Below are 23,792 nucleotides of genomic sequence, written 5' to 3' on the forward strand. Positions count from 1 at the left end.
CAGAAGTGGCGCTGTGGCTTAAGTGGTAGGGCGGTAGCCTTGAGGGGAAGAGCTCAGGAAAAAGATGTTAATAAAATTATGTGACTACAAACATAAAACATTTGTTACAATAATTTTTTTGACAAAAGATGAGAATCAGTTGCAATAAAAAAGTAAGTAATCCAACTACTTTTACTTTTTACAAAAATGAAATCTCACCTCAAAGATATAATAGTAGCTATGATAAGCATCCTTTAGAATTCAGAAATCAAGTTGTTGCTTTACTATTTCAACTTTTTTCTCTAAACTGTATAGGTAACCTAAGCTTGATGCAAAGAAATAAAGTTGGGGGGGGAGGCGGGAGTTTGGCCTAGTGATAGAATGTTTGCCTAGCATGCACGAAGACCTGGGTTCGATTCCTTGGTACCACATACATAGAAAAAAGCTAGAAGTGATGCTGAGTCTCAAGTGGTAGAGCTCTAGCCTTGAGCAAGTCCAAGGACAGTGCTCAGGCCCTGAGCTAAAACCTAGGACCGGGGAAAAGAAAAAAAAAAGAAAGTGTAGGAGAAGGGAGCATTTTGCCCTGTTCTCCAGAATATGAAAATTTAAGACATTTCTACAGAATTACAAAAAAAAAAAAGAATTTCTTCTATCATTTTACACAGATGATCTTCCCTACAAAATAACTATTCGAGACTTTACTATTTGCTATTTGACCTTTTATTCTCTCGTGGTTTGAATGACATAAAGGATTTCTCCTCCTTCCAGGTAGCATTCCCAAATAGGCTGTGGGACAGTATCATGTGTTGCATTATTACAATTTTCAAGTAGAAGAAACATTCTTTTATAATGCTTAATAACTAAAATACTCAAAGCTACATATGGTGGTACATGCCTACAATCAATGCACAGAGGAGGCTGAGTGAGGAGGGTTATAAGTTCAATGCCAATCTGGAGTACATTCACATACACTCACATACACACACACACACACACACACACACACACACACACACACACATATATACATACATAATTTAATAAAAAATAGGAAACAAAGAGTGATAAAAGACCATAAATGGAGAAAATACACCCATAATTTCAAATTCTGATTTTGTAAGCAGTCTCAAAGAACCAGAAATACATAACACAGAAAATAACACTATTCTAGTTATACTATAATTCCCTATATTGATCAAAGGTTCATGCAACAATGAAAACTACTTGGAAATATATTAAAAAGTGCATACTTGTGACCCAGGAAGTCCACTCCTACTTACATTTACCAAACAAAAATGAAACACACCCCCCCAAAAGAACATCCAGCAAGCCACACAAATGTCCATTAAGAACAAATATCATGGGTGTGGGAGCATAGCCTAATGGTAAAGTGCTTTCTTAGCATACAGTAAGCCATGGGTTCAAATCCTTGGTACCATACACATAGAAAAAGCCAGTTGTGGTGCTGTGGCTCAAGTGGTAGAGTGCTAGCCTTGAGAAAGCCCAAGGACAGTGCCTAGGCCCTGAGTTCAAGCCCCAGGACTGGCCAAAAATAAAATAAAATAAATAAAGATAGATAGATAATAAATATCATTGTCCCATCTAGAATTGTAAAGCTACCACATTTTTGACATAAAATGTATCAGACAGTAAATATTTCACTTGTTCATTAATACTCTCCCTTCAGGGTAGAATATTAGCTGCTGAAACACAAAGACTTTTGTCTTCAAGGTTTCTTATTTTTTATTTTTTTAACCAGTCCTGGGGCTTGAACTCAGGGCCTGGGCATGGTCCCTGAGGCTTCTTTTGTTCAAAGCAAGCACTCTATCACTTGAGCCAGCACCACTTCCAGCTTTCTCTGTTTATGTGGTAGTCAGGAATCCAACCCAAAGCTTCATATATGCACTCTACTACTAAGTCACCTACCCAGCCCTGTCTTCAAGGTTTTTGTTTTTGTTTTTTTGGTCGGTCATGGGGTTTGAACTCTGGGTCTGGGCTCTTCAGCTCAAGGTTAGTACTCTATCACTTAGGCTACAGTGTCACTTCCTATTTTCTGGTGGCTAACTGGAGGTAAGAGGCTCATGAACTTTTCTGCCCTCAGATATCAGCCTCCTGCAAAGCCAGGATTACAGGCATGAGCCACCAGACCTAGTTTCTCTTTTTTTCTGGAGGAGCTCTGAAAGCCAGCTTCAAGGTTTCTTAATTTTGATCCTATCAACTTTATGGGCTAGGTAGCTCCTTGCTGCCAAGGACTGATCTGCACATAATGTATTTATCAATATCACTGACTTTATATTGTAATTCTTCCCTACTTTATATTGTAATTCTGAAGGCACCCCTCTATTCTTCCCCTCATGTAATAAACAATGCCTTGGCTTATTGCTGTAGTAGCTGACACAAACCAAGCAGTATTTCTCAGTATTTCTTGTAAGAATACAAAGGCCTTTCTTTGAATAAGGAAGGACATTAGCATTCAAATCAAGCAATTGAGATTTCTATCTAAATGGTAGGCTAGGTGATCTGTAGGGAACGTTTTAAAATCATACGCACAGTGTATGCTCAACTCAGTAGTAGACAAGAATCCTTTAGACTTTATGGAGGCTGTTATAATTTACTCAGTAAATTATATCCATATAGTCTTTGATTATAACAGATTTAAATGTTAGTTAAAGCAAATTACCTTTCTTAAATCAAATCCCAATACTTGGATACAAACAAATCCTAAAGTAACACAACTACGGAGTCTTAGGAAGCATGTATTCCCTCCATGTATCAATAAATTACCTTGCCAGGTATACATATTTGTAGTTTCAACTACTCAGGAGGTTGAGCAGGAAGATCACTTCTATCTGAGAGTTTGAGACTAGCTTGGGTAACATAAAGAGGCTCTGTCACAACAACACCAAAAAAAGTATCTTGCCAAATTATGCCTCAAAAACAAGTCATTTGGAAACTGTCATGGTTCTCCATAATGAATTGCCTATCTACCTCAATTGCGTCTTTAAGAGAATCACAACACAACAGTGATCCTTTTCAGGGTTACTCATTGTGCATATGCTCTGCTCCACAAGTAGAATAAGCATGCCTGTATGGAATTCCACAAAGTCAGAACCTAGGCAGATGTTCTTTCCCCTTTGGTTTTCCTTTAATTTGCAAATCTTGTAATCTAAGCCTGAAGTTGACTGAACCAACATTTAAACCAGTATAGCAGTATCAGCCAAAAACTCAATCTGTTTTCTATTTATATGTCAAGACTGCATCCTTTTTGGTGGCTAAAAAAACTGTTGTTTTGAAATGATTACACAGTGAAACGGCAAGTCCTTTCGTACTTTCATGAACTGTTCTAGATGAAGAAGTTTGCTTTTTAAAAAGTAAAGTTGTACAGCAGAAGAAAAACCTCTGATTCTTACTTTTGTTTAACACTGTAATGAAGTTACTTAAAGCTAGAAAATAAAGAATCTCTAAGTTTATTACAACTTGATGATTTCAGTGTTACTCAGAGACCTATGCTTCTCTTACTGAGAGAAGGACAAGAAGGATACTTTACAACAGGACATGAAAAAACTATTGTGGGTGATGGATATGCTTGTTATCTTGATTGGAGTGATGGCGTCATGGCTATATACAGATGTCAAAATTTATCAAACTGTATTCTTTCAGTATGCACAGTTTATCATGTTTCAATTATGCCTCACTAAAGATAGGCGCACATCTGTGTCTGCGTGTGGAGACGGAAGTACGTGTATGTAAATTTGTATACATATACACATACCAACTTCTTTAGGGAATATAAATTACCATTTCCCAGTATAAGTATTAGGTACAGTGCTGGGTTAAGATAATAACTACATAAAGCTCTTGAAAATGTACCTTTACAATAGTGCTGCCTAAAACATATTTTATAGTAAAATGGCTAGAGATGTTTCCATTTGAATAAATTTGTAGTGCATTTGTTCTTAACCAATTTAAACTAAATAATACAGACATAAAACTGGCAAAAAAATAATAATTTCTTCTTTCTTGCCTTACCAGCCACTATGGTTTAAAAATGTTACTAAAATTTCTATTTTGAAACCTAATCAGCAGTGCTAGTATTAAAAGGAGGGGCACTTCTTTTTTTGACAGTACTGAGGTTACAAACTCAGGAACCATGCCCCTAGCCTCTTTTGTTTTTAGTTATTTATCACAAGGAGTCTCCTGTGTTGTTTTTGTTTCTGGCCTGTGTAGGCCTCAGATAATGATACTTCTGACCTCCATTTACTTCCCACCTCCAGTTTGTAAAGACTGGAATCACAGGTAAGCAACAAGATATTCCATTTTCTGTAGAAGGGTATGAGGTCTTCAAAATAGGATTAAGGGGTTGTGACTCAGTAGTAGAACATTCCCCTAGAGTAGCAGAAAGCCAAACAGATAAAGAGACAAACAAACAAAATTAAAGTCAAAGAGAGGAAGACTCTAGGCCTTTCTGGCAATAAGAGATAATGACAAGCCTCTCAATGGACACAGAACTTGCCATCACCTTGACTTCGGAATTTGCAACCTAAAGGTTGTAAGAAATTGCCTTGTTTGTGGTATTCTGTAACAGTAACAAGAATAAGCAAAGACAAGCTGGACATGGTGGCTCACACCTGTAATCCTAGCTACTCAGGAGGCTGAGATCTGAGGACTACAGTTCAAAGCCAGCCAGGGCACTGAAGTCCATGAGACTCTTACCTCCAATTAACCACCAGAAAACTGGAAGTAGTACTGTGGCTCAAGGGACAGAGTGCCCAGGCCCAGAGTTTAAGCCCCATGACTGATGACAAAAAAAAAAAAACCCCTTGGTGCTGAACATGACATTGTGACATCTAGTGACTACAGCAGATGATAGCCTACCTAAGCTTTCAGCTTTTTCTCTTTATGATCAATATAAAGACATAAACCAAGTATACAGCCATGAGCCTGTATCCTAGCAGCAAAGAAAAGTTCAGGTTGAAGCCTAAATAAAAGCCAGTTTTTGAGCTGGGAGTTTGGCCTACAGGTAGAGTGCCTATCTAGCATGCACGAAAACCCAGGTTTGATTACTCGGTTACCACATACACAGGAAAAGGCAGAAATGGTGCTGTGGCTCAAGTTGTAGAGCTCTATCCTTAAGAAGGTCCCAAGGACAGGGCCGGGAGTTTGGCCTAGTGGTTAAAGTGCTTGCCTAGCATGCATGAAGACCCGGGTTCGATTCCTCAGTACCACATACATAGAAAAAAGCCAGAAGTGGTGCTGAGGCTCAAGTGGTAGAGCTCTAGCCTTGAGAAAGTCCAAGGACAGTGCTTAGGCCCTGAGCTCAAGCACAGGACTGGCAAAAAAAAAAAAAAAAAAAAAAAGCAAGCCATTCTTGGAAACATGTTGATATCCAGTTCATTATATCTCTATGTAAGATGCACATGTATAATGAAATAATGTGCATAAGGTAGTTATCAAAATGCAGCTAAATAAAACCATACATAATGAATTAATAAGAAAACAAACAGGGTCAGGAGTTTGGCCTAGTGGTAGAGTGCTTGCCTAGCATGCACGAAGACGAGGGTTCGATTCCTTGGTACTATATACATAGAAAAAAAAGCCAGAAGTGATGATGAGGCTCAAATGGTAGAGCTCTATCCTTGAGAAAGTCCATGGACAATGCTCAGGCCCTGAATTCAAGCCCAGGACATACATACATACAACTTTAAAAAAAAGAAAGAAAGAAAGAAAGAAAAACAGAGCAGGGCACTGGTGGCTCACCTCTGTAATCCTAGCTACTCAGAGGTTGGATCTGAAGGTCGGGGTTTGAAGCCATCTAGGGCAGAAAATTTCCCTGAGGCTCTTATCTCGAAGTAACTACTCAAAAACTATAAGGAAAGTTGTGACTCAAATTGGTAGAACATTAGCATTGAGCAAAAGAGCTCAGAGATAGGAACCAGGCCCTGAGTTCAAGCCCCACAACCACTGAAAAATTAATTAATTAAAAATAAAAGAAAACAAGTACAGTCCACATAATTACAAGCCTACAGGTATTTACAAATATTTGTGCATATAAACATAGTGTAACATCAAATATCCAAATCGCCTAATATACCATATAAAGACTAGAGGAGATAAAGGCCATTAACTTAAAATGATATTTATAATATGGGAGGTACTCGTCGTAAACTGCCAAAGTGGTTAATTGTGTGTAGTGGGAATTACATTGGTTTAAAATAGAACACCAATGCCAGGCATCTGGTGGCTCATGTCCCCATTTCCCTCGCCCCACCCCATCCCTCATCTTGTTTTCCCCCCTTCCCTATCCTATTTCAATAACCAAAAATGCATGTATACAATATATCAGATAACAAGGTGAAATATTATAACAATATGAGATAACCAAGGGGCAGCAAAAAGAGATGAGAGATAACATAGTACATTAAGGACACCAATTATTCATTATATGGCTTTTGTTTCTAGATCCTGGAAGTCCTTTCATTTAGCATCATACTATATGTCCTTATGTATCTAGGTTTTGTTCTATTGTAAATCTCTGCTAGGAGAGCCCAAGGTTTCTACTGATTACGACAGATGAGGGAAACCATTCAGCCTATGTTCCTTACTTCACTTAATATGATTTTTTCTAAGTCTTTCCATTCCCTTACAAATGGGGCAATGTTGTTCTTTCTGACAGCAGCAGAAAGAACATTGTGTATAAATACCACATCTTGTTGATCCTCTCATCAACTGAGGGACATCTAAGTTGGTTCCATATTTTTTCTATGGTAAATAGTGCTGCAATGAATATCGTTGCGCTAGTGGATTTATTATGTCCTTGTTTCTAGATGATTGGGTAAAAGCCAAGTAGTGGAATTGCTAGATCATAGGGGAGCTCTATGTTTAGTCTGTTGAGGAACTGCCATACTGCTTTCCATAGTGGTTGAACGAGTTTGCACTTCTACCAACAGTGTAGTAGTGATCCCTCCTGGCCACATCCCCTCCAGCATCTGTTGTTATTAGATTTCTTGATCATAGGACCTGAAACTCTTATCTCCAATTTACCTCTAGAAACCCAAAAGTGTGGCTTGGCTCAAGGGTAGAGCAGTAGCCTTGAGCTGAAGAGCTCAGGGACAGGACTCAGGCTGAGTTCAAGCCCCATGACCCACACACACAAAAAAACAAAATTAGTAATACCACTTTACTTTTCACATTTTATGGGCTGGATGGGTGGTAGTGCTGATACACTGACCTGACTTTACTCATAAAGCTAGATTACTGGAAAGGAACTGGCTTCCACCTACAAAATAAAAGTTTCTTGGCTCCATTTTTGTGCTACCTTTACATGACAACAGTGATATAAGAAAGAAAGCTTCAATACAAAAGTATTTTATCAGACATATTTCCCAGTCCTTCAGGGCACCTTTACCTTACATTAAAGATCTATCTTTTATGGACTAGTATATTTATGCACATTAACAGTTCATTTTAATGTACTAATTTTTTTATTTGAATTTTTGCTCTAATTACATTACAACATTGCATAAATTTTCAACAAATCTATGTGTCAATTTTAGTGTGAAATTTGGCAGAAAAAATGTATTTGGCATTTTCAACATCCTTTCCTTGCCTTGGGGGCTGACCGTGTGGACAACATCACAGGCTTTTTCGAACCTTCAGAATGCAGCCCTGGCTTCTGGCTATGTTTAACCCTTGAAAGACATGCAGAAAAACAAGAACACATTTGGAAAACCCCTACTAACTTCAAGTATGCTGGATCTACCAGAGGCCATAGTAACATCTTTCCCGTAACGGTTAGCTGTGTTAACAGCTCTCACTCCTTACTTACAAATAACATTTTCAGCTCTCCCACATTTTACTATGTATAGACTCTTCTCAAATTACTCAATTTGAGTACATTATCTGATTCCATCCAAGACATTAATAGCATAGATTTTCATAAATGAGTAGTAAATAATGCATTCATTAAAATATAAAACCAACATTCCTTCAGTGTGGGCCACTGGAGCATATCACATAGGTGTGTCCACAATTCAAAAATTATATTTTAAATGAACATATAAACAACATTCCCATGTCACAATTTTACGAAATCGTGTGGATATTAGTTTCTGCTAGTATAACAATCTTATCTCCTATTAAGATTCGTCTTCTGCATGTTTTAAAATAACCTTAAATGTAAGACAAGTATATAATACCCTGGCTTCATGCCATAACCTCACATTAAAAAGTAAAAATTGCCATAAGTGATTAAGTAAGCTTGGGTAAAAAAATGATACATCTATACATTTATCCTACTGGCACTTGCTAACTAAAATCAGGTTAACATAACAAGATATGTAGAGAGTATTTCTAAGCCACATAAGGAAAAAGATAATAAAGAAGTCATAGTAATGTCATGTTCATCTTATTCCATTAAGGTTTTCCTAGAGTGTCCTTTGTCCAAAATGCTTGGAACCAGAAATATTTCGGTTTATACTGAATCACCTAATGTGTTGACCAAACTCATTAAAAATCTTTATGCCAATTTTGCAGACCTCAGTATAAATTCTATACCCAAAATGCAGAAACCCACTCTTAACAAAGTAAAAACAATCAAAAAAGCCAAGGCACATGCTTTAAGAAGGTCCAGAATACCCACAAAATGGCTAGAACATAACAGAGGGAAGGTCAAGCAGAAGACCTGATACTTGAATTCCATGCTAAAGAACTACTGGGGACAAAAGGTCTTAATAATACTGGTCTAGTCTGTGATTACATCAGACTTCACAAACACAGGAGGATAAAAATCAGATAAAACTGGGCCGGGCGTTTGGCCTAGTGGTTTAGTGCTTGCCCAGCACGCACTTGAAAACCCATTCCTCGGGTCAAGCTGGAAGTAGTGCTAAGGCTCAAGTGGTAGAGCTCTAGCCTTGAGAAAGTCCAAGGACAGTGCTCAGGCCCTGAGCTCAAGCCCAGGACTGGCAAAAAAAAAAATTTTTTAATCAGTTAAAACTGAATATGCCAGGAAATCCATGTAAAGACTAGCAGTACATTTCATGACAAAGAAAAGCCATATAACCTATTATCTAATTAGCAAAATATTATTAAACATTACACAAAAGTTTAAGGTTTTTTCAATCCAACTGCTTGACCAAAACACCATGTTTATCTTCTACTTTTGTCTAGGATGTAGCTCAGTGGCAGAGTATGTACAGAAGCGCTGGGTTCATCCCTGCTACAACAACAACAAAATAACAGAATCCCAAATATCAGTCCACATACACTTTTTGTCCCATACAAGATAATACTAGGTAATTTGTAACAATAAAAGAAAGTAACTGTATTCAATTTAATGCGTGGCCTTTAATTTTGATATTAAATACTTGCTCCTACTTAGCTATTAAAATTGGTTTGCTTTCATTCAGGAACACTTAAGCTAATTGTCTAATGGTCACTAATAATTTTAGTATGTACCCATCTGACAAAAATATTTTTTTTCTGATTCTTAAAATCCAAAAGATAAGCTGAGTGCTAGTAACTCACATATGTACTCCCATATAGGAGGCTAAGATTTGGGGATCAAAATTTGAAGCTAGCCTGGGAAGAAAAGACCTCAGAACTAATCAGTGAGGGAATAAAAGATAGACTAGAGGTATGGTTCAAGTGGTAGAACAGCAGCCGTGAGCAAGAAAGCCAAGTGAGAGCTCAAAGTAATGAGCTAAGTACCAGTACCAACACTATAATACCAAAAAAAAAGGCAAATTATTCTTATCAATGCCTATGTTTTATATTTCAGGTTAAGTGCAATCTGTTAGCCTCTAAGCATAAAATAGAAAAAACTGGAATTATTTTCAGGCTAATTTATCTCTTCGTTCAAAAGGCAATATTGGGTTTACTAAAATAAAAATTTATACATTAGCTGGGCATGGTGGCTCATGCCTATAACCCTAGCTACTCAGGAAACAGGTCTGAGGGATCAAGGTTCAAAGCCAGCCCAGGCACAAAAGGTCTTGAGACTCTTATCTCCAATTAATCTCTAGAAAAGGGGAAGTGGGACTTAGCTCAAGGATAGGACAGTAGCTTTGAGCTGAAGAAGTCAGGGACAACGCCCAGGCCCAGGAGTAGGGTGGTAGCCTTGAGCTGAGAAGCTCAGGGACAATGCCCAGGTCAATTTCAAGCCCCATGACCCACAAAAAAAAAAATAGAATCTTAAAATAGAATCTTTTTGGCCAGTCCTGGGGATTGAACTCTCGACCTGGGCGCTGTCCCTGAGCATTTGGGTTGAAGGATTCCACCACTTATGCCTTAATTCTAGTTCTGTTTCTTCTGGTGCTTAACTGCATGTAAAAGTTTCGTCAACTTTCCTGCCCAAGGCTGGTTTCAAATCAAGATTTCAGATTTCAGCCTAAGCGGCTAAGATTACAGGCATGTGCCCCTGGTACCTGGCAAGAATTTAACACCTTAATATATATTAAAACTGCAGGGAGAAACAAATGACAATTTAAAGGATCTTGGGCTCAATAAAGTATTTCACATATGTTGAAAGAGGCACTAATCCATACAATAATATCAACAATGCTACTTAGTTGAAGGCAATAACAGCACAAAGGAAATGAATACCTCCCAACCACAGGAAGAAAGATTCTATTCTCTACAACCTTCCTTAGTCTCCAAGACCTAAATAAACAAAGAGTCAGAGAAAAAAAAGTTAACAGCAGGATGTGAATAGTGTCAGGCATGAATCCCAGATTGGCAGTTACTGTACATAGTTTAGCAGTTGTTTAAGAGTAAAACTTCGCAGACTCTGACTCTGTTGAGTCCTAGAACCAATATAAACATTTTATAAAAGGTCTCAGCTCTAAGTCATAACTTCTCACTATTCCTAAGTATATTTTCTCCCATATAACATTATAACACAAACTGGAAGTCCTTTTTACTCATCTATATCTACTGCAATATTTCTCATTCCTTAGGATCAAGCTTATATTGCTCTTCTCCATGAGACCTCTATTATTAACCAGTTCACACTTCCCTCTCCTTTCTCTGAATTCTTATTATACATCATTATTTCATGTTTTTATTTATTTATTTTCAGTCCTGGGACTTGAATTCAGGGCCTGATCACTGTCCCTAAGCTTCTTTTTCTCAAGGTTAGCACTCTACCACTTGAGCCACAGCACACTTCCAGCTTTTGCTGTTTATATGGTACTGAAGAATCAAACCCAGGGCTTCATACATGCTAGGGAGCCCTCTGCCACTAAGCCTCATGTTCCTGGCCTCATGTTTATTTTTTAGATGACATATTTTTTGTTTTCAGTAATATTCCTGGGAGAAATGAATCTGATTTTCATATTTTTAAATCCTTAGTCCAAAGCTGGCATGGTGTTTCATACATAGCAAATTCAGATCTAAACATACCGTATTATTAACACATTTTCCCTTTCCCAAAGCCCCATGATCTAAATGAAATACTTACAATGAATGAAAGCATTTGGCAGAGTATTAGGTACCAGCCCAATATTCATTTTGATCTTCCTTACTAACAAAGTCGTATCATTTGCAAAATGTTCCTTGCAGCTAAGATTTCAAGTAAAGGAGATTGATTAAGTAGCCATTTGAGATCTCAAATCCTTGTCATACTGGAGGAGTTACATTGAAAGAATGTGACTCTTGGTCACTGAGGATGCTATAAACAGGAAGTTTGGAATGCTGATCCACCAATTGGAAATTATATGATTTGTGTAGACCAAGATTTGTGATGTTATTAGAAGGTAAACAAAAGGAAAGAAGGGAAACTAAAAAATGATGGATCATGTTGAATTAATAATTTTATTCTGTTTTATATACAGAGAAAGTAGAGAAAACATCTGACATCATGACAAATAATTATACCATGGACCTCTTATTAGTGCAAAAGCAGCCAGCACTGAATTAAGAACGTGGATGCTTTGGTTTGAATCCATAACATCATGGCTCTGGCTCAAGGGGTAGGGCAACAACCTTGAGCTAAAGAGCTCAGGGACAGTGCCCAGACCCAGAGTTCAAACCCCACCACTACTCAAAAAAAAAAAAAAAAAAAAAAAAAGACAGTTTAGCCGAACTATCTGTTAAGCTGGGCACTGGTGGCTCCCAGCTATAATCCTAGCTACTCAGAAGGCTGAGATCTGAGGGTCTCAATTCAAAGCCAGCCTGGGCACAGAAGTCCATGAGACTCATTTCCAATTAACTACCAGAAAACCAGAAGTGGTGATATGACTCAGTGTGGTAGAGTGGTAGCCTTGAGCTGAAGAGCTCAGGGACAGCACCCAGGCCACTAATAATAATTTTTGTTATATGATTTAATGTCATTATTACCATCAGCAGTAACTTCTAAAAGATCATAAAAAAGATCATAAATATCAAAAAATCATAAAAGTTACTGTAGTAGAAACACATAAACTAAAAGACCCATTTCTCATTGAAAATCATCATTTGGCCTTTTTTTAAATGTTTGTGTGTATATATACATGTGTATGTGTGTGTGCACCCACATTCAAGTGCAGTGCTAGGAACTGAACTCAGGGCCTTACTCAGTTTTTTTGCTCATAACTGGTGCCAAGTTGAGCCCACTCTACTTCTGGCATTTTTTCTGGTTAAAGGTCGTAAGGATTTGGCTTCTCCCTTGATCTTCTGATCTCAGTCTCCTGAGCAGCTATGGTAATTTCAAGAACACATTGTGATCTACTCCTATATTTATTTTATTATCATACATTCTTTTTTTTTTTGCCAGTCCTGGGCCTTGAACTCAGGGCCTGGGCACTGTCCTTGGGCTTTCTCAAAGCTAGCACTCTACTACTTGAGCCACAGCACCACTTCCAGCTTTTTTTTCTATGTATGTGGCACCAAGGACTTCAACCCGGGTCTTTGTGCATGCTGGACAAGCACTGTACCTCTATGCCAAACCCCTGGCCCCTACTTTATTTCTCTTGTTGGTTTTAGGGCTGGGGACTATCCCGTGAGCCAATTGGTGCTCAAGACTAACACTCTACCACTTGAGCCATGGCGCCACTTCCAGTTTTGAGTGATTACTTGCAGTCTCAACCAGGACTTTTCTGCCCAGGCTAACTTTAAACCAAGATCTTCAGATCTCAGCCTGAATAGCTAGGATTTTAGGTGTTAACCACAAGCACACAGCTGTAACCAATTTTTGAATTAATTTTTTCTTACTCAAGTAATAAGTGCATTATTGTGAGCCACCAGTACCAAGCCTGCTAGGTTTATTTTGCCTTGTTATTCTGAATAAGAAAAAAAAAGCAGTAGAAATTGAAATTTAGGAACTTGGTACAGAAAATCCTTAATATATTGTAATATATCTGTTTCTCTGTATGGAAGTACAATATTATGTCTACAGAGATTTTGAAATACCAATTTTCTTCTTCTGGAATAATGTTACAAATCTGTAATAGATGATTCAGTGAATGTCCTTACCCTGAAGATCCAACACTCTTACAAACACCAAGAAGGGGTCTTTTTTCTGCAAAATTATCACACTTCTGAGCACCTGTTAGAGAACATAAAACAAAATATAAACTGTAAGAAGTTATCTCCCAATATTTCCTTTTTTTTCCAGTCCTGGGGCTTGAGCTCAGGGCCTGGGTACTGTCCCTGAGCTTCTTTTGCTCAAGATTAGCACTCTACCATTTGAGCCACAGCACCATTTCTGGCTTTTTCTAAGTATGTGGTACTGAGGAATCAAACTCAGAACTTTATGCATGCTAGGCAAGCACTCTACCAGTAAGCCACCTTCCCCGTCCCTCTCACATTATTTTCTATTTTCAAATTACTTACAACAGGGTAGTTAATGCTAAGTGGGAAATCATTTGTTTAGCATACATAATGCAGTTAGGTTCAAGCACCAATGTTGTATATGCATATATGTATATGTATATGCATATGAATATATATACAATAAATATATATGTGTATAGGAGAAATTCATTCACTGTAAAGTGATATAATTTTAATATTTAAATGAATAAATAAAATATTAAAATACTAAGACATTGAACACACTAAAGTAACATTAATTTTTTTTCAATCTCCATGGGATCAAAAACAAAATCAACATGCTCCCCTACCAATTACCTACCTAAAATTAGGTAAAGTAAATGCAGCTTAAGATATACAGGTACGAATAGCTCAGAACTATATTCCTAACTACTCAAGAGCTGAGATCTGAAGAATTATGATTCAAAGTCCTAGGCAGAAAAGTCCATAGGACTGCCATATCTAATAAGAAAGATTCTTCAATTAATCATCAAAAATTAAATTAAATAAATAGAAATAGAGCTGTAATTCAAGTGATCAAGTGCCATACTTTATCAGAAAAAAAAAACTAAGGGTTAGTGCCCAAGTCTTGAGTTCAAGCTTCAATACTGCCAACACACACACACACACACACACACACACACACACAATGTTCAAGATCAAAAGAAAACCAACTCAATAAAGTAAAAAGTATATGCTTGTTCAAACATACTTTAATATTGATTGCATGTTGCTACCCCAGCTATAAATCCGATTTCACAATTAACAATATGACTTTTGATTCAAGTACACGTTAAAAATTAACTCGCTTGGAGTTGATGACATTTATGTTCCAAATTAATTATAACTGAACATCTATACAAGTCCATTCTTTATTCCTACATATTTTACCTTCACCTTTAACAATACCATTTCCTTCTACTTCATGGACTTTACAAGGACTCTATGGTTTGTACCTGTATAGAACACATCAATCTGATATTTTGATGAATGAAACATCAAGTTTTTAAAATGCAATTAATATTGGGAAGAATGGTCTGATTGTTTGGCTCTTCTCATACCTGAACTGAATGAAGAACTCCATTATTTTTCACTGGCCAGTCCTGCAGATTTTACTTGTAGGTCAATAATAGAAACTTCCTAAAGTCTTAAACTGGGTATTCAGAAAAGCAAATTTGGGGGCCAAGAGTTTGACCTAGTAGTAGAGTGCTTGCCTACCATGCACGAAGACCTGCGTTTGATTCCTTGGTACCACATACGTAGAAAAAAGCCAGAAGTGGTGCTGTAGCTCAAGAGGTAGAGCTCTAGCCTTGAGAAAGACCAAGGATAGTGCTCAGGACCTGAGTTCAAGGCCCAGGACTGGTTTAAAAAAAAAAAAAAGCAAATTTTGAAAATGAAAACCAGAAGACTGAGTTTATAACAAAGAAATATTACCAAACCCTACAAATTTATTTCTGGCATGCTAGCTTACAATACAAAATATTGCAATTTCAAGTTAGGAAAACAGCATAACAAACTTAACCTCTTTTAAATAATTTTATTGTGGATGGTCTGCCTAAATATAATTCTTAAAGCATTATTATAAAAACTGTGTATCTCATAAACAATATAGCTATTAACTTGCTTTTTCATGCAGTATAAATAGTAGCACATACTTTTCCTGATGCCTAATGGAGTCATCACCCTCCTATAATGTAATCCCCCAAATTGCAGTGGATTAACTTTTTATATATAAAATTGTGTGTTTATTTGCATGTACAATAGAGAGAATGACGTTATACACACCTGTTCCACAGCATTTAACAGAATGTACCATGATGATTGAAATGAAAAGCGGCTAGCCAAATCCATCAAATATAAAAACTATTGCAATCCTGTTGCAAAGTCCTTTTGTTAAACTCCTTTTATTCTAAATCCTTTTAATTCTGTCCTATAACACTAAAACATTTATAAAAAGCTTAAAATCCTAATAAATCACACAATTAAAGTAATGAAAATGGGCTTGCCCACCAAGCACCAACTCTGCTACCACTCAACAAAATTCAAAGCAGTTTGCATGTCAGAAAATGATAAATAAGATCCCTCACCATACACACCATTGTAAAGTCACTTAAACCAGAGAGTTCCATAAATCTGCCTCAATGATTTTAAGATGTCAAATAGAAACAGCTTCCACCTGGGTTCAAGAACAGATCCAGAAGAAATACAAATCCAACTGATTATGAAATTTTCTCCTTCTATTCCTTTAAGTTGAGAATAGCATCTTGGATATGAACACTTTACACAAAAGCAAATTCTTATTAGTAAATTTTTACTGAGAAAATTCGTTCCACAAGGTTCCTCCAAACAACTAAATTTAAACTACTCAGTTAAACCATTTTGGATTCTCCCACTGCATCATTTTGTTAATATTCTTTAAAATAGATTTGATTTGGTCAGTTTCTCTACTCTTGCTTATGAATTCCTTCAAAGTATGGTCAAAATTGTGTTTCTAAATTTTACCCAGAAAGTTTGATTTTGATATCAATACATTTTGTATCCAATATTTTTAATTCTCAAGTTTTTACACGCTATAAAATTCTATTTTCATGGTGATGGCACTTGGCTTAAAGTGGTAGGGTACTAGCCTTGAGCTGAAGAGCTCAGGGACAGTGCTGAAGCCCAAAGTTCAAGCCTCACAACTGACCAAAGAAAAAGCCACACAAAAATTCTATTTTCTGGGGCCAGGAGTTTTAGTGTCAGAATGCTCACCTAGCATGCACAAAGACCTGGGTTCATTTCCTCAGGACCACATACATAGAATAAAGCTGGAAGTGGTGTTGTGGCTCCAGTGGTAGAGCTCTAGCCTTGAGAAAGCCCAAGGACAGTGCTCAGGCCCTGAGTTCAAGGCCCAGGACTGGCAAAAAAAAAAAAAAAGAAAGAAAGAAAATAGATGCACACAGGCTGGACACCAGTGGCTCATGCCTGTAATTCTAGCTACTCAGAAGGCTGTGATCTAAGGATCACGGTTCAAAGCTAGCCTGGGCATTGAGTCCGTGAGACTCATGTCTAATTAACCATCAGAAAACCAGAAGTGGCGCTGTGGATCCAGTGGTAAGGCAGTAGCCTTGAATTGAAGAACTCAGGGACAGCACCCAGGCCTGGAGTTCAAATCCCATGACAAAAAAAAGGAAGAAAAGGAAGGAAGGAAGGAAGGAAGGAGGGAGGGAGAGAGGGAGAAGGGAGGGAGGGGGAGGGAAGAGGGAGAGGGAAAGGAAGGAGAAGGGAGGAAAGAGAAGGAGGGAGGGAGGGAGGAAGGCTAGAGAGAGCTAGAGGGAGGGGGGGGAGAGAGAGAGGGAGGGAGAGAGAGGGAGAAAATAGATACACAGGCTGCAGAGAATACCAACAAACCACAAAAAGAGAAAATGTCATAAATCTTACTACTCTGAACAACCTGACCTAAACTCATCACAAAATACTGGAAAAAAGCATGTGATAAACATTTCTTTTTTAAAAAATTCAAAGACTTCAAGAAGGAGAAACAACAGGCCAGGAGTTTGGCCTAGTGGTAGAGTGTTTGCCTAGCATGCACGAAGACCCAGGCTCAATTCCTCGATACCACATACATAGAAAAATGCCAGAAGTGGTGCTGTGGCTCAAGTGGTAGAGCTCTTGCCTTGACAAAAAAGTCCAAAGACAGTGGTCATGCCCTGAGTTCAAGCCCCACAACTGGAAAAAAAAAAATCACAAAAAAAAGGAGAAATAAAAAACATTTGACAGAAGATTGAAGATACAAGGGATTTTGCAGATGATGGAGACTTTCCAGGGAGGAATAGTCAAACAAAACATAAACAGTGGATTGAACTGAGAGAGACTTTGGAAAAGTGAATGACATATGACAAAGCGTGTGAGGATGAGAAATGACACATGAGTCCGGCGCCTCATGGTGATTCAGGTAAACAAGTGTATAGAACCTAAGGAAATTAGTAGGCCATGGTGGCCATGGTTTTGTATGTGTGGGGGAGAGGAGTGTTGGGTTGGTTTTTTTTTTTTTTCGTTGGTTGGTTGGTTGGTTTTGGTTTTTTGTTTGTTTTGTGGTCACTCATGGAGATAGAATTCAGAACATGGACATTGTCCCTGAGCTCTTCTGCTTAAGGCTTGAAGGTGCCCTGCCCCTGAGCAATTTTGCTCAGGGTAGCTCTTTACCACTTTTAGCCACAATTCCACTATTGGTGGAAAAAAGAGTTGCATGGACTTTCCTGAGTGGGCTGACTGATTCAGCCTCCTGAGTAGCTAGAAGTATAGGTGTGAGCCACCACTGCGTGTCTGGCTGGTTTTTTTTCTACTGATGTGAGGGAGGGGGACAGAACTAGAGTTGATAAAACACCATAAATTCTTTTTTTTGTTGTTTTGTTGTTTTTTTGCATTTTTTTATTGTAATTAGTAAAAGGGTTACATGATATTTTCCAGATAGAAGGTGCATTAATTCACATACATTGATACCCTTTCACATGTCTTGGTACCCATTTCCCTGCCCCCCCAACCCCCCACCCGTCTTGGTTTTCCCCCCTTCCCTATCAAATTTCAAATAACCAAATACAAATAAATTCAATATATCAGATAACAAAGTGAGATACTATAACAATATGAGGGACAGCAAAGGAGATGAGAGACAACATAGTACATTAAGGACAACAATCATTCGTTATATGGCTTTTGTTTCGATATCCTGGAGGTCCTTTCAATTAGCTTCATACTATATGGCCTTATGTATCAAGATTTTGCTCTATTGCAGATCTCTGCTAGTAGAGCCCAAGGTTTCTACTGATTATGACAAATGAGGGAAACCATTGAGCCTATGTTCCTTTGAGTCTGGCTTACTTCACTTAATATGATTTTTTCTAAGTCTTTCCATTTCCTAACAAATGGGGCAATGTCATTCTTTCTGACAGCAGCATAGAATTCCATTGTGTACAAATACCACAACTTGTTGATCCACTCATCAACTGAGGGACATCTAGGTTGGTTCCATATCTTTGCTATGGTGAATAGCGCTGCAATGAACATTGTTGTGCTAGTGGATTTAGTATGCCCTTGTTTCTGGATGGTTCGGTAAATGCCAAGTAGTGGAATTGCTGGGTCATAGGGGAGTTCTATGTTTAGCCTTTTGAGGCACTGCCACACTGCTTTCCATAGTGGTTGAACGAGTTTGCACTCCCAACAGTGTAGTAGTGATCTCTCCTGGCCACATCCCCTCCAGCATCTGTTATTATTCGTTTTCCTGATCCTGGCCATTCTAACTGGAGTGAGGTGGAATCTTAGAGTTGTTTTGATTTGCATTTCTTTTATCACCAGAGATGTTGAGCATTTCTTCATGTGTCTATAGGCCATTTTTGTTTCTTCTTCAGAGAAGATTCTCTTTAAGTCTTTGGCCCATTTTTTAATGGAATGGTTGTTACTTTGGAGATTAGTTTTGGAGTGATTCAATTTTTTGAGTTGTTGATATATTTTAGATATGAGGCCTTTGTCCGTTGTTTGGTTGGTGAAGATCTTCTCCCACTCTGTAGGCTTCCTAATTAATTTACTAGCTATGTCCTTTGCCATACAAAAGCTCTGCAGTTTAATGCAGTCCCATTTATCCAGCCTTTCTCTGATTTGTTTTGATTCTTGGTCCTTATTAAGAAAGTTTCGACCTGTGCCAAGGAGGCCTAGTGTATCTCCTATTCCTTCCTGTAAAGTTTTCATTGTGTCAGCTTTTACCTCCAGATCTTTGATCCATTTGGAGTTAATTCTAGTGCAAGGTGACAAAGAAGGATCCAACTTTAGTTTTCTGCAGGTGCTTAACCAGTTCTGCCAGCACCACTTGTTGAAGAGGCTGTCTTTCTTCCATTCTATTTTTTTGGCTCCCTTGTCAAAGATTAGGTGGCCATAGGTCTGTGGTTTAATATCTGGGTCCTCAGTTCTATTCCATTAAAACACCATAAATTCTTGAGTCTCAGTGTGGCTTGAGACTAGATCCTTAACATTGTGAAATTAAGTAAACAATATATAGAACAAGTCAGGCTCGAGGGGCTCATGACTGTAATCCTAGCTCCTCAGGAGACTGAAATCTAAGGATCATAGTTCAAAGCCAGCCAGTTTGAAAAGTCCTTGTGAGACTCTTATCTGCAATTAACCACTCAAAAACTAGAAGTAAAGCTGTGGCTCAAAGTGGTATACTGCTAGCCTTGAACAAAAGAACTCAGGGAGAGAATCCAGGTCCTGAGTTCAAGACCCATCACTGACCTAAATAAAACAAAAGTTAATAAATGGTATTGAACTTAAAATAATAGCATGGTTGGGGTTATAAGCTAGAAACCTTGGATTCAAACACTAGCACTAAAAAAAAAGTTAACAAATATTTTGAACATTAAATAAAATTAGGAGGGAAATGGGGACAAAAATATGAGAAGAGGTATGAAGGTTCAAGAAGTAATGCACCCACTATCTGACAAATGTAACTAACTCCTCTACACGTTATCCCAACAATAAAATACAATTAAAAAATAAGAATAATAAATAAAAATACACAAAGTACAAAGAAACCAAGACAGAGAGTTATCCTCTTAAACTTTAAACTTCATTTCTAACTTATGATCCTCTCCCTCCCCCCTTCTCTCTCTCTCCTCTCTCTCTCTCCCCCCCCCCCCCCGGCAGTATTTAAGTTTAAACTCATGTCCTTATGCTTGCTAAGCGAGTCATCTTTGCTTGAGCTGTACTCCTCAGCCTCTATAAGTCACATATTAATCTTGAATCCTATAAAGGCTCGTATCTTCCCCTTCTATACCTTCAGCACTGAATACAAAAAGTTTCACTGTGCCAGGCATGGTGGCTCATATATATAATCCTAGCTACTCAGAAGGCTGAGATCTGAGGATCAATGTTCAAAGCCAGCCCAGATACAAAAGGACTGAAGACTCTTATCTCCAATTAACCTCTAGAAAAATGGGAAGTGGGGCTTGGTTCAAGGGCAGGGTGGTAGCCTTGAGCTAAAGAGCGCCATGCCAAGTTCAAGCCCCATGACTCCCCCCAAAAAAGTAAACACTTATAAACCTACTATCCATAACAATACATACTTGAAATAATTTCCATTTATTGATATAGACTCATCATACATCCTAACTTTTATATCACACACACACATACACAGAGTTTGTTTCCCCTTTTAAAGTTAGGTTTTAGAAGATAATATATCTTGTTGCTATTAACTGCAATGTTAGGTAAAGTAACTTGGACTGAAATTAGATTGGAAACTCCAATAAACTCACAAAATAAGCATATTTGCACAAACTGCGAAGTAAAGTAACGAAACAGGAAAAAATTCAATGGAAATTAGATTAAACAGTCAGTGGCAAGAAGCTAGCATTAATTATAAAAATGAAGGCCTACAGCTCTTGTTTTTGAGACTAAAAGCATGGGGGATGGGGAGATGCCATTCTTTGAAACACAAGAATAATAGAGGTCCCCTGATGATTGTTAAGAGAGGAGAGAACATTTAAGATTCCATTACCTATTCATTAGATCAAAAGAAATGAAGGGATCCCTTGGTATTTCTATCATTTTCTTTTGCTAACACCTAGCAGCAAAGATAAAGAGCCACAATTAATGCAAGAATATTGCCACAAAACTTAACGCCTTCCCAAAAGTCTAAAGACATAAAACTGTACTACAAAACAAAGTCTAATTCCAATTGTATTTACACTATTAATTTATGCAATTTTGGCTTTATACTATATGTCAAGTGCTTTTCTAAGCAAACAAAAGGAAATTTTTCTAAAACATGAAAGTAAACCAAATACTGAACTTCTGAACCCAGCCATATGGGTTCCCTTCTTCCAAAACAACTTGTCAAACAGATAAAATTAATAAACATGCAGCTGACAGACATCTGAAACAACAGGCATTCAAGACAAAGATCCTTAAGTCAAGGGAGAATACTTTGTAAGCTCTATGAATGCCATACCTTGCTGTCCATTCACTGAAGTATTGTTAATAACTGTTTTGGGGGGTTATGCTATTATTATTCTGTTTTGTTTTGTTGCTTTTTGCCAGTCCTGGGTCTTAAACTCAAGGCCTAGGAACTGTCTATGAGCTTTTGTGTTCAAGGCTAATGCTCTACCACTTGAGCCACAGCTCCACTTCTGGAGCTCCACTCCTGCCCAGGCAGGCTTCAAACCACAATCCTATGACCTCAGCCTTATGAGCAGCTAGGATTACAAGCATGAGCCACTGGTATCCAACCTGCCAATAACTGTTTTTACTTACAGTGGCAGACATAGTCAAACAATTGTGACAGCAACTATGTGACTCAAAACCCTACCAAATTTAATTATCTGGACTTTTAAGAAAATATCTGAAGATACTTGCTATAGACTACCAACTATTCAACTTATACCTAAAAAAGAACCAAGGAAGTGCTGAAAGAAAGTACTGCCAAGCAATTTAAAGGTGTAAAAAAGGACAACAGTAAAAACAATAAAATGAAAGCTGGGTGAAATGGCTCACGCCTGTAGTCCTAGCTACTCAGGAGGCTGAGATCTGAGGATCACAGTCCAAAGGCAGCCCACACTGGACACTAAAGTCCGTGAAACTCTTGTCTCCAATTAATCACCAGAAAAGCGGAAGTGGCTCTGTGCCTCAAGGTGTAGAGTGGTAGCCTTGAGCTGAAGACCTCAGGGACAACGCCCAGGCCCAGAGTTCAAGTCCCATGACCGACAAAAAATACATAAAATAAAAAAATAAAATAAAATATTTAAGGGCCTGGGAGTTTGGTCTAGTGTAGAGTGCTTGCCTAGCATGCCCAAAGACCCGGGTTCAATTCTTCGGTACCACATACATAGAAAAAAGCTGGAAGTGGTGCTGTGGCTCAAGCAGAAGAGCACTATCCTTGAGGAAAACCCAAGGACAGTGTTCAGACCCTGAGTTCAGTCACCAGAACTGGCAATAAATAAATAAAATACTTAAAGGAATTCAAACCGCACAAAGCAATATAAAATGAAAAACAGCATTCACAGAAAACTTTCAAAGAATACAAAGCAAGAAAACAGGACTCATAGTAAGAATAAAAATTTAGAATAGGACAGGAACAATGGGGAAGAATAATGAAAAGGGTGGCAATTATGCAGATGCATTGCACTACTTGGGTGATGGTAGCTCATCCCTATCACCCTGCTTACTCTGGAAGCAGAGAACCGAGAATCTCAGTTGAAAATCAGACTGAGAAGAAAAGTTCCCAAGATTCTTATCTCCAATTAACTACCAAAAGTTGGAAATAGATTTGTAGCTCAAATGGTAGAGTATAAGTCTTCAACAAAAATGTTTAGGCATAGTACCCAGGCCCTGAGTTTTAGCCCCAATATTAGAAGAAGAAAAAAAAAAAAAGATCCTGAATAGCTAGGATTATGGTGTGAGCTACCAGCACCCAGCTTGCTGTTGTTGTTAATAAACCAGTACAAGATACATAAAACTCAACAGAAATGATAAAAAAAAAAACAAGGACAACACAGAAAAAAAAAACATGAACATCAGTTGAACACATTTTCCCAAACTGTAGCATTTTTATTTCCATACTGAAAATGGGCACAGGGCAAGGTATAAATCTAGACAATATTGCAAATAAGGCAAGAGAAAAATATAAAGGTGATCCAAATAGGGAAAGAAGTAGAACTATCCCTCTTTGCAGATGACATGATCCTTTATTTAAAGAACCCCAGAGATGACTTCCCCAAGTTTCTGAGCTAATAATACAATTAACCCACAAAAAAATCAGTAGCTTTTCTGTATGTCAACAATGAGATTGAGACTCAAATCTACAGCTGTAGCTTAATGAAAGATGTGAAAGTCCTCTACTATGAAAACTTTTTTTAAAAAATCTGAAAAAAGAAATTAAAGCAGATTTTACGAAGTGGAAAAATCCATGCTTCTAGATTGGAAGGCTTAACATCATAAAAATGGCAATATTGCCCAAAGCTATATACAAATTCAAGACAATACCCATCAAAATGCAACAA

The 23,792-nt window shown here is 37.8% G+C and overlaps 1 protein-coding gene across 16 annotated transcripts in view; it reads right to left on the bottom strand.

Annotated features, from left to right (window-relative positions):
* Positions 1–23,792, bottom strand: part of Bcas3 (BCAS3 microtubule associated cell migration factor) — a 481,230-nt gene that overhangs the window by 415,649 nt on the left and 41,789 nt on the right. For all 16 annotated transcript variants that reach the window (XM_090351166.1, XM_090351162.1, XM_090351164.1 and 13 more), the window contains exon 7: positions 13,426–13,498. In XM_090351166.1, the coding sequence (XP_090207292.1) occupies positions 13,426–13,498 (73 nt within the window). The remainder of the gene's footprint in view (positions 1–13,425; positions 13,499–23,792) is intronic.

Source organism: Megascapheus bottae, chromosome 17, assembly GCF_031878675.1.
Source record: "Megascapheus bottae isolate mThoBot1 chromosome 17, mThoBot2.hap1, whole genome shotgun sequence".
Classification (NCBI taxonomy): Eukaryota; Metazoa; Chordata; class Mammalia; order Rodentia; family Geomyidae; genus Megascapheus; species Megascapheus bottae.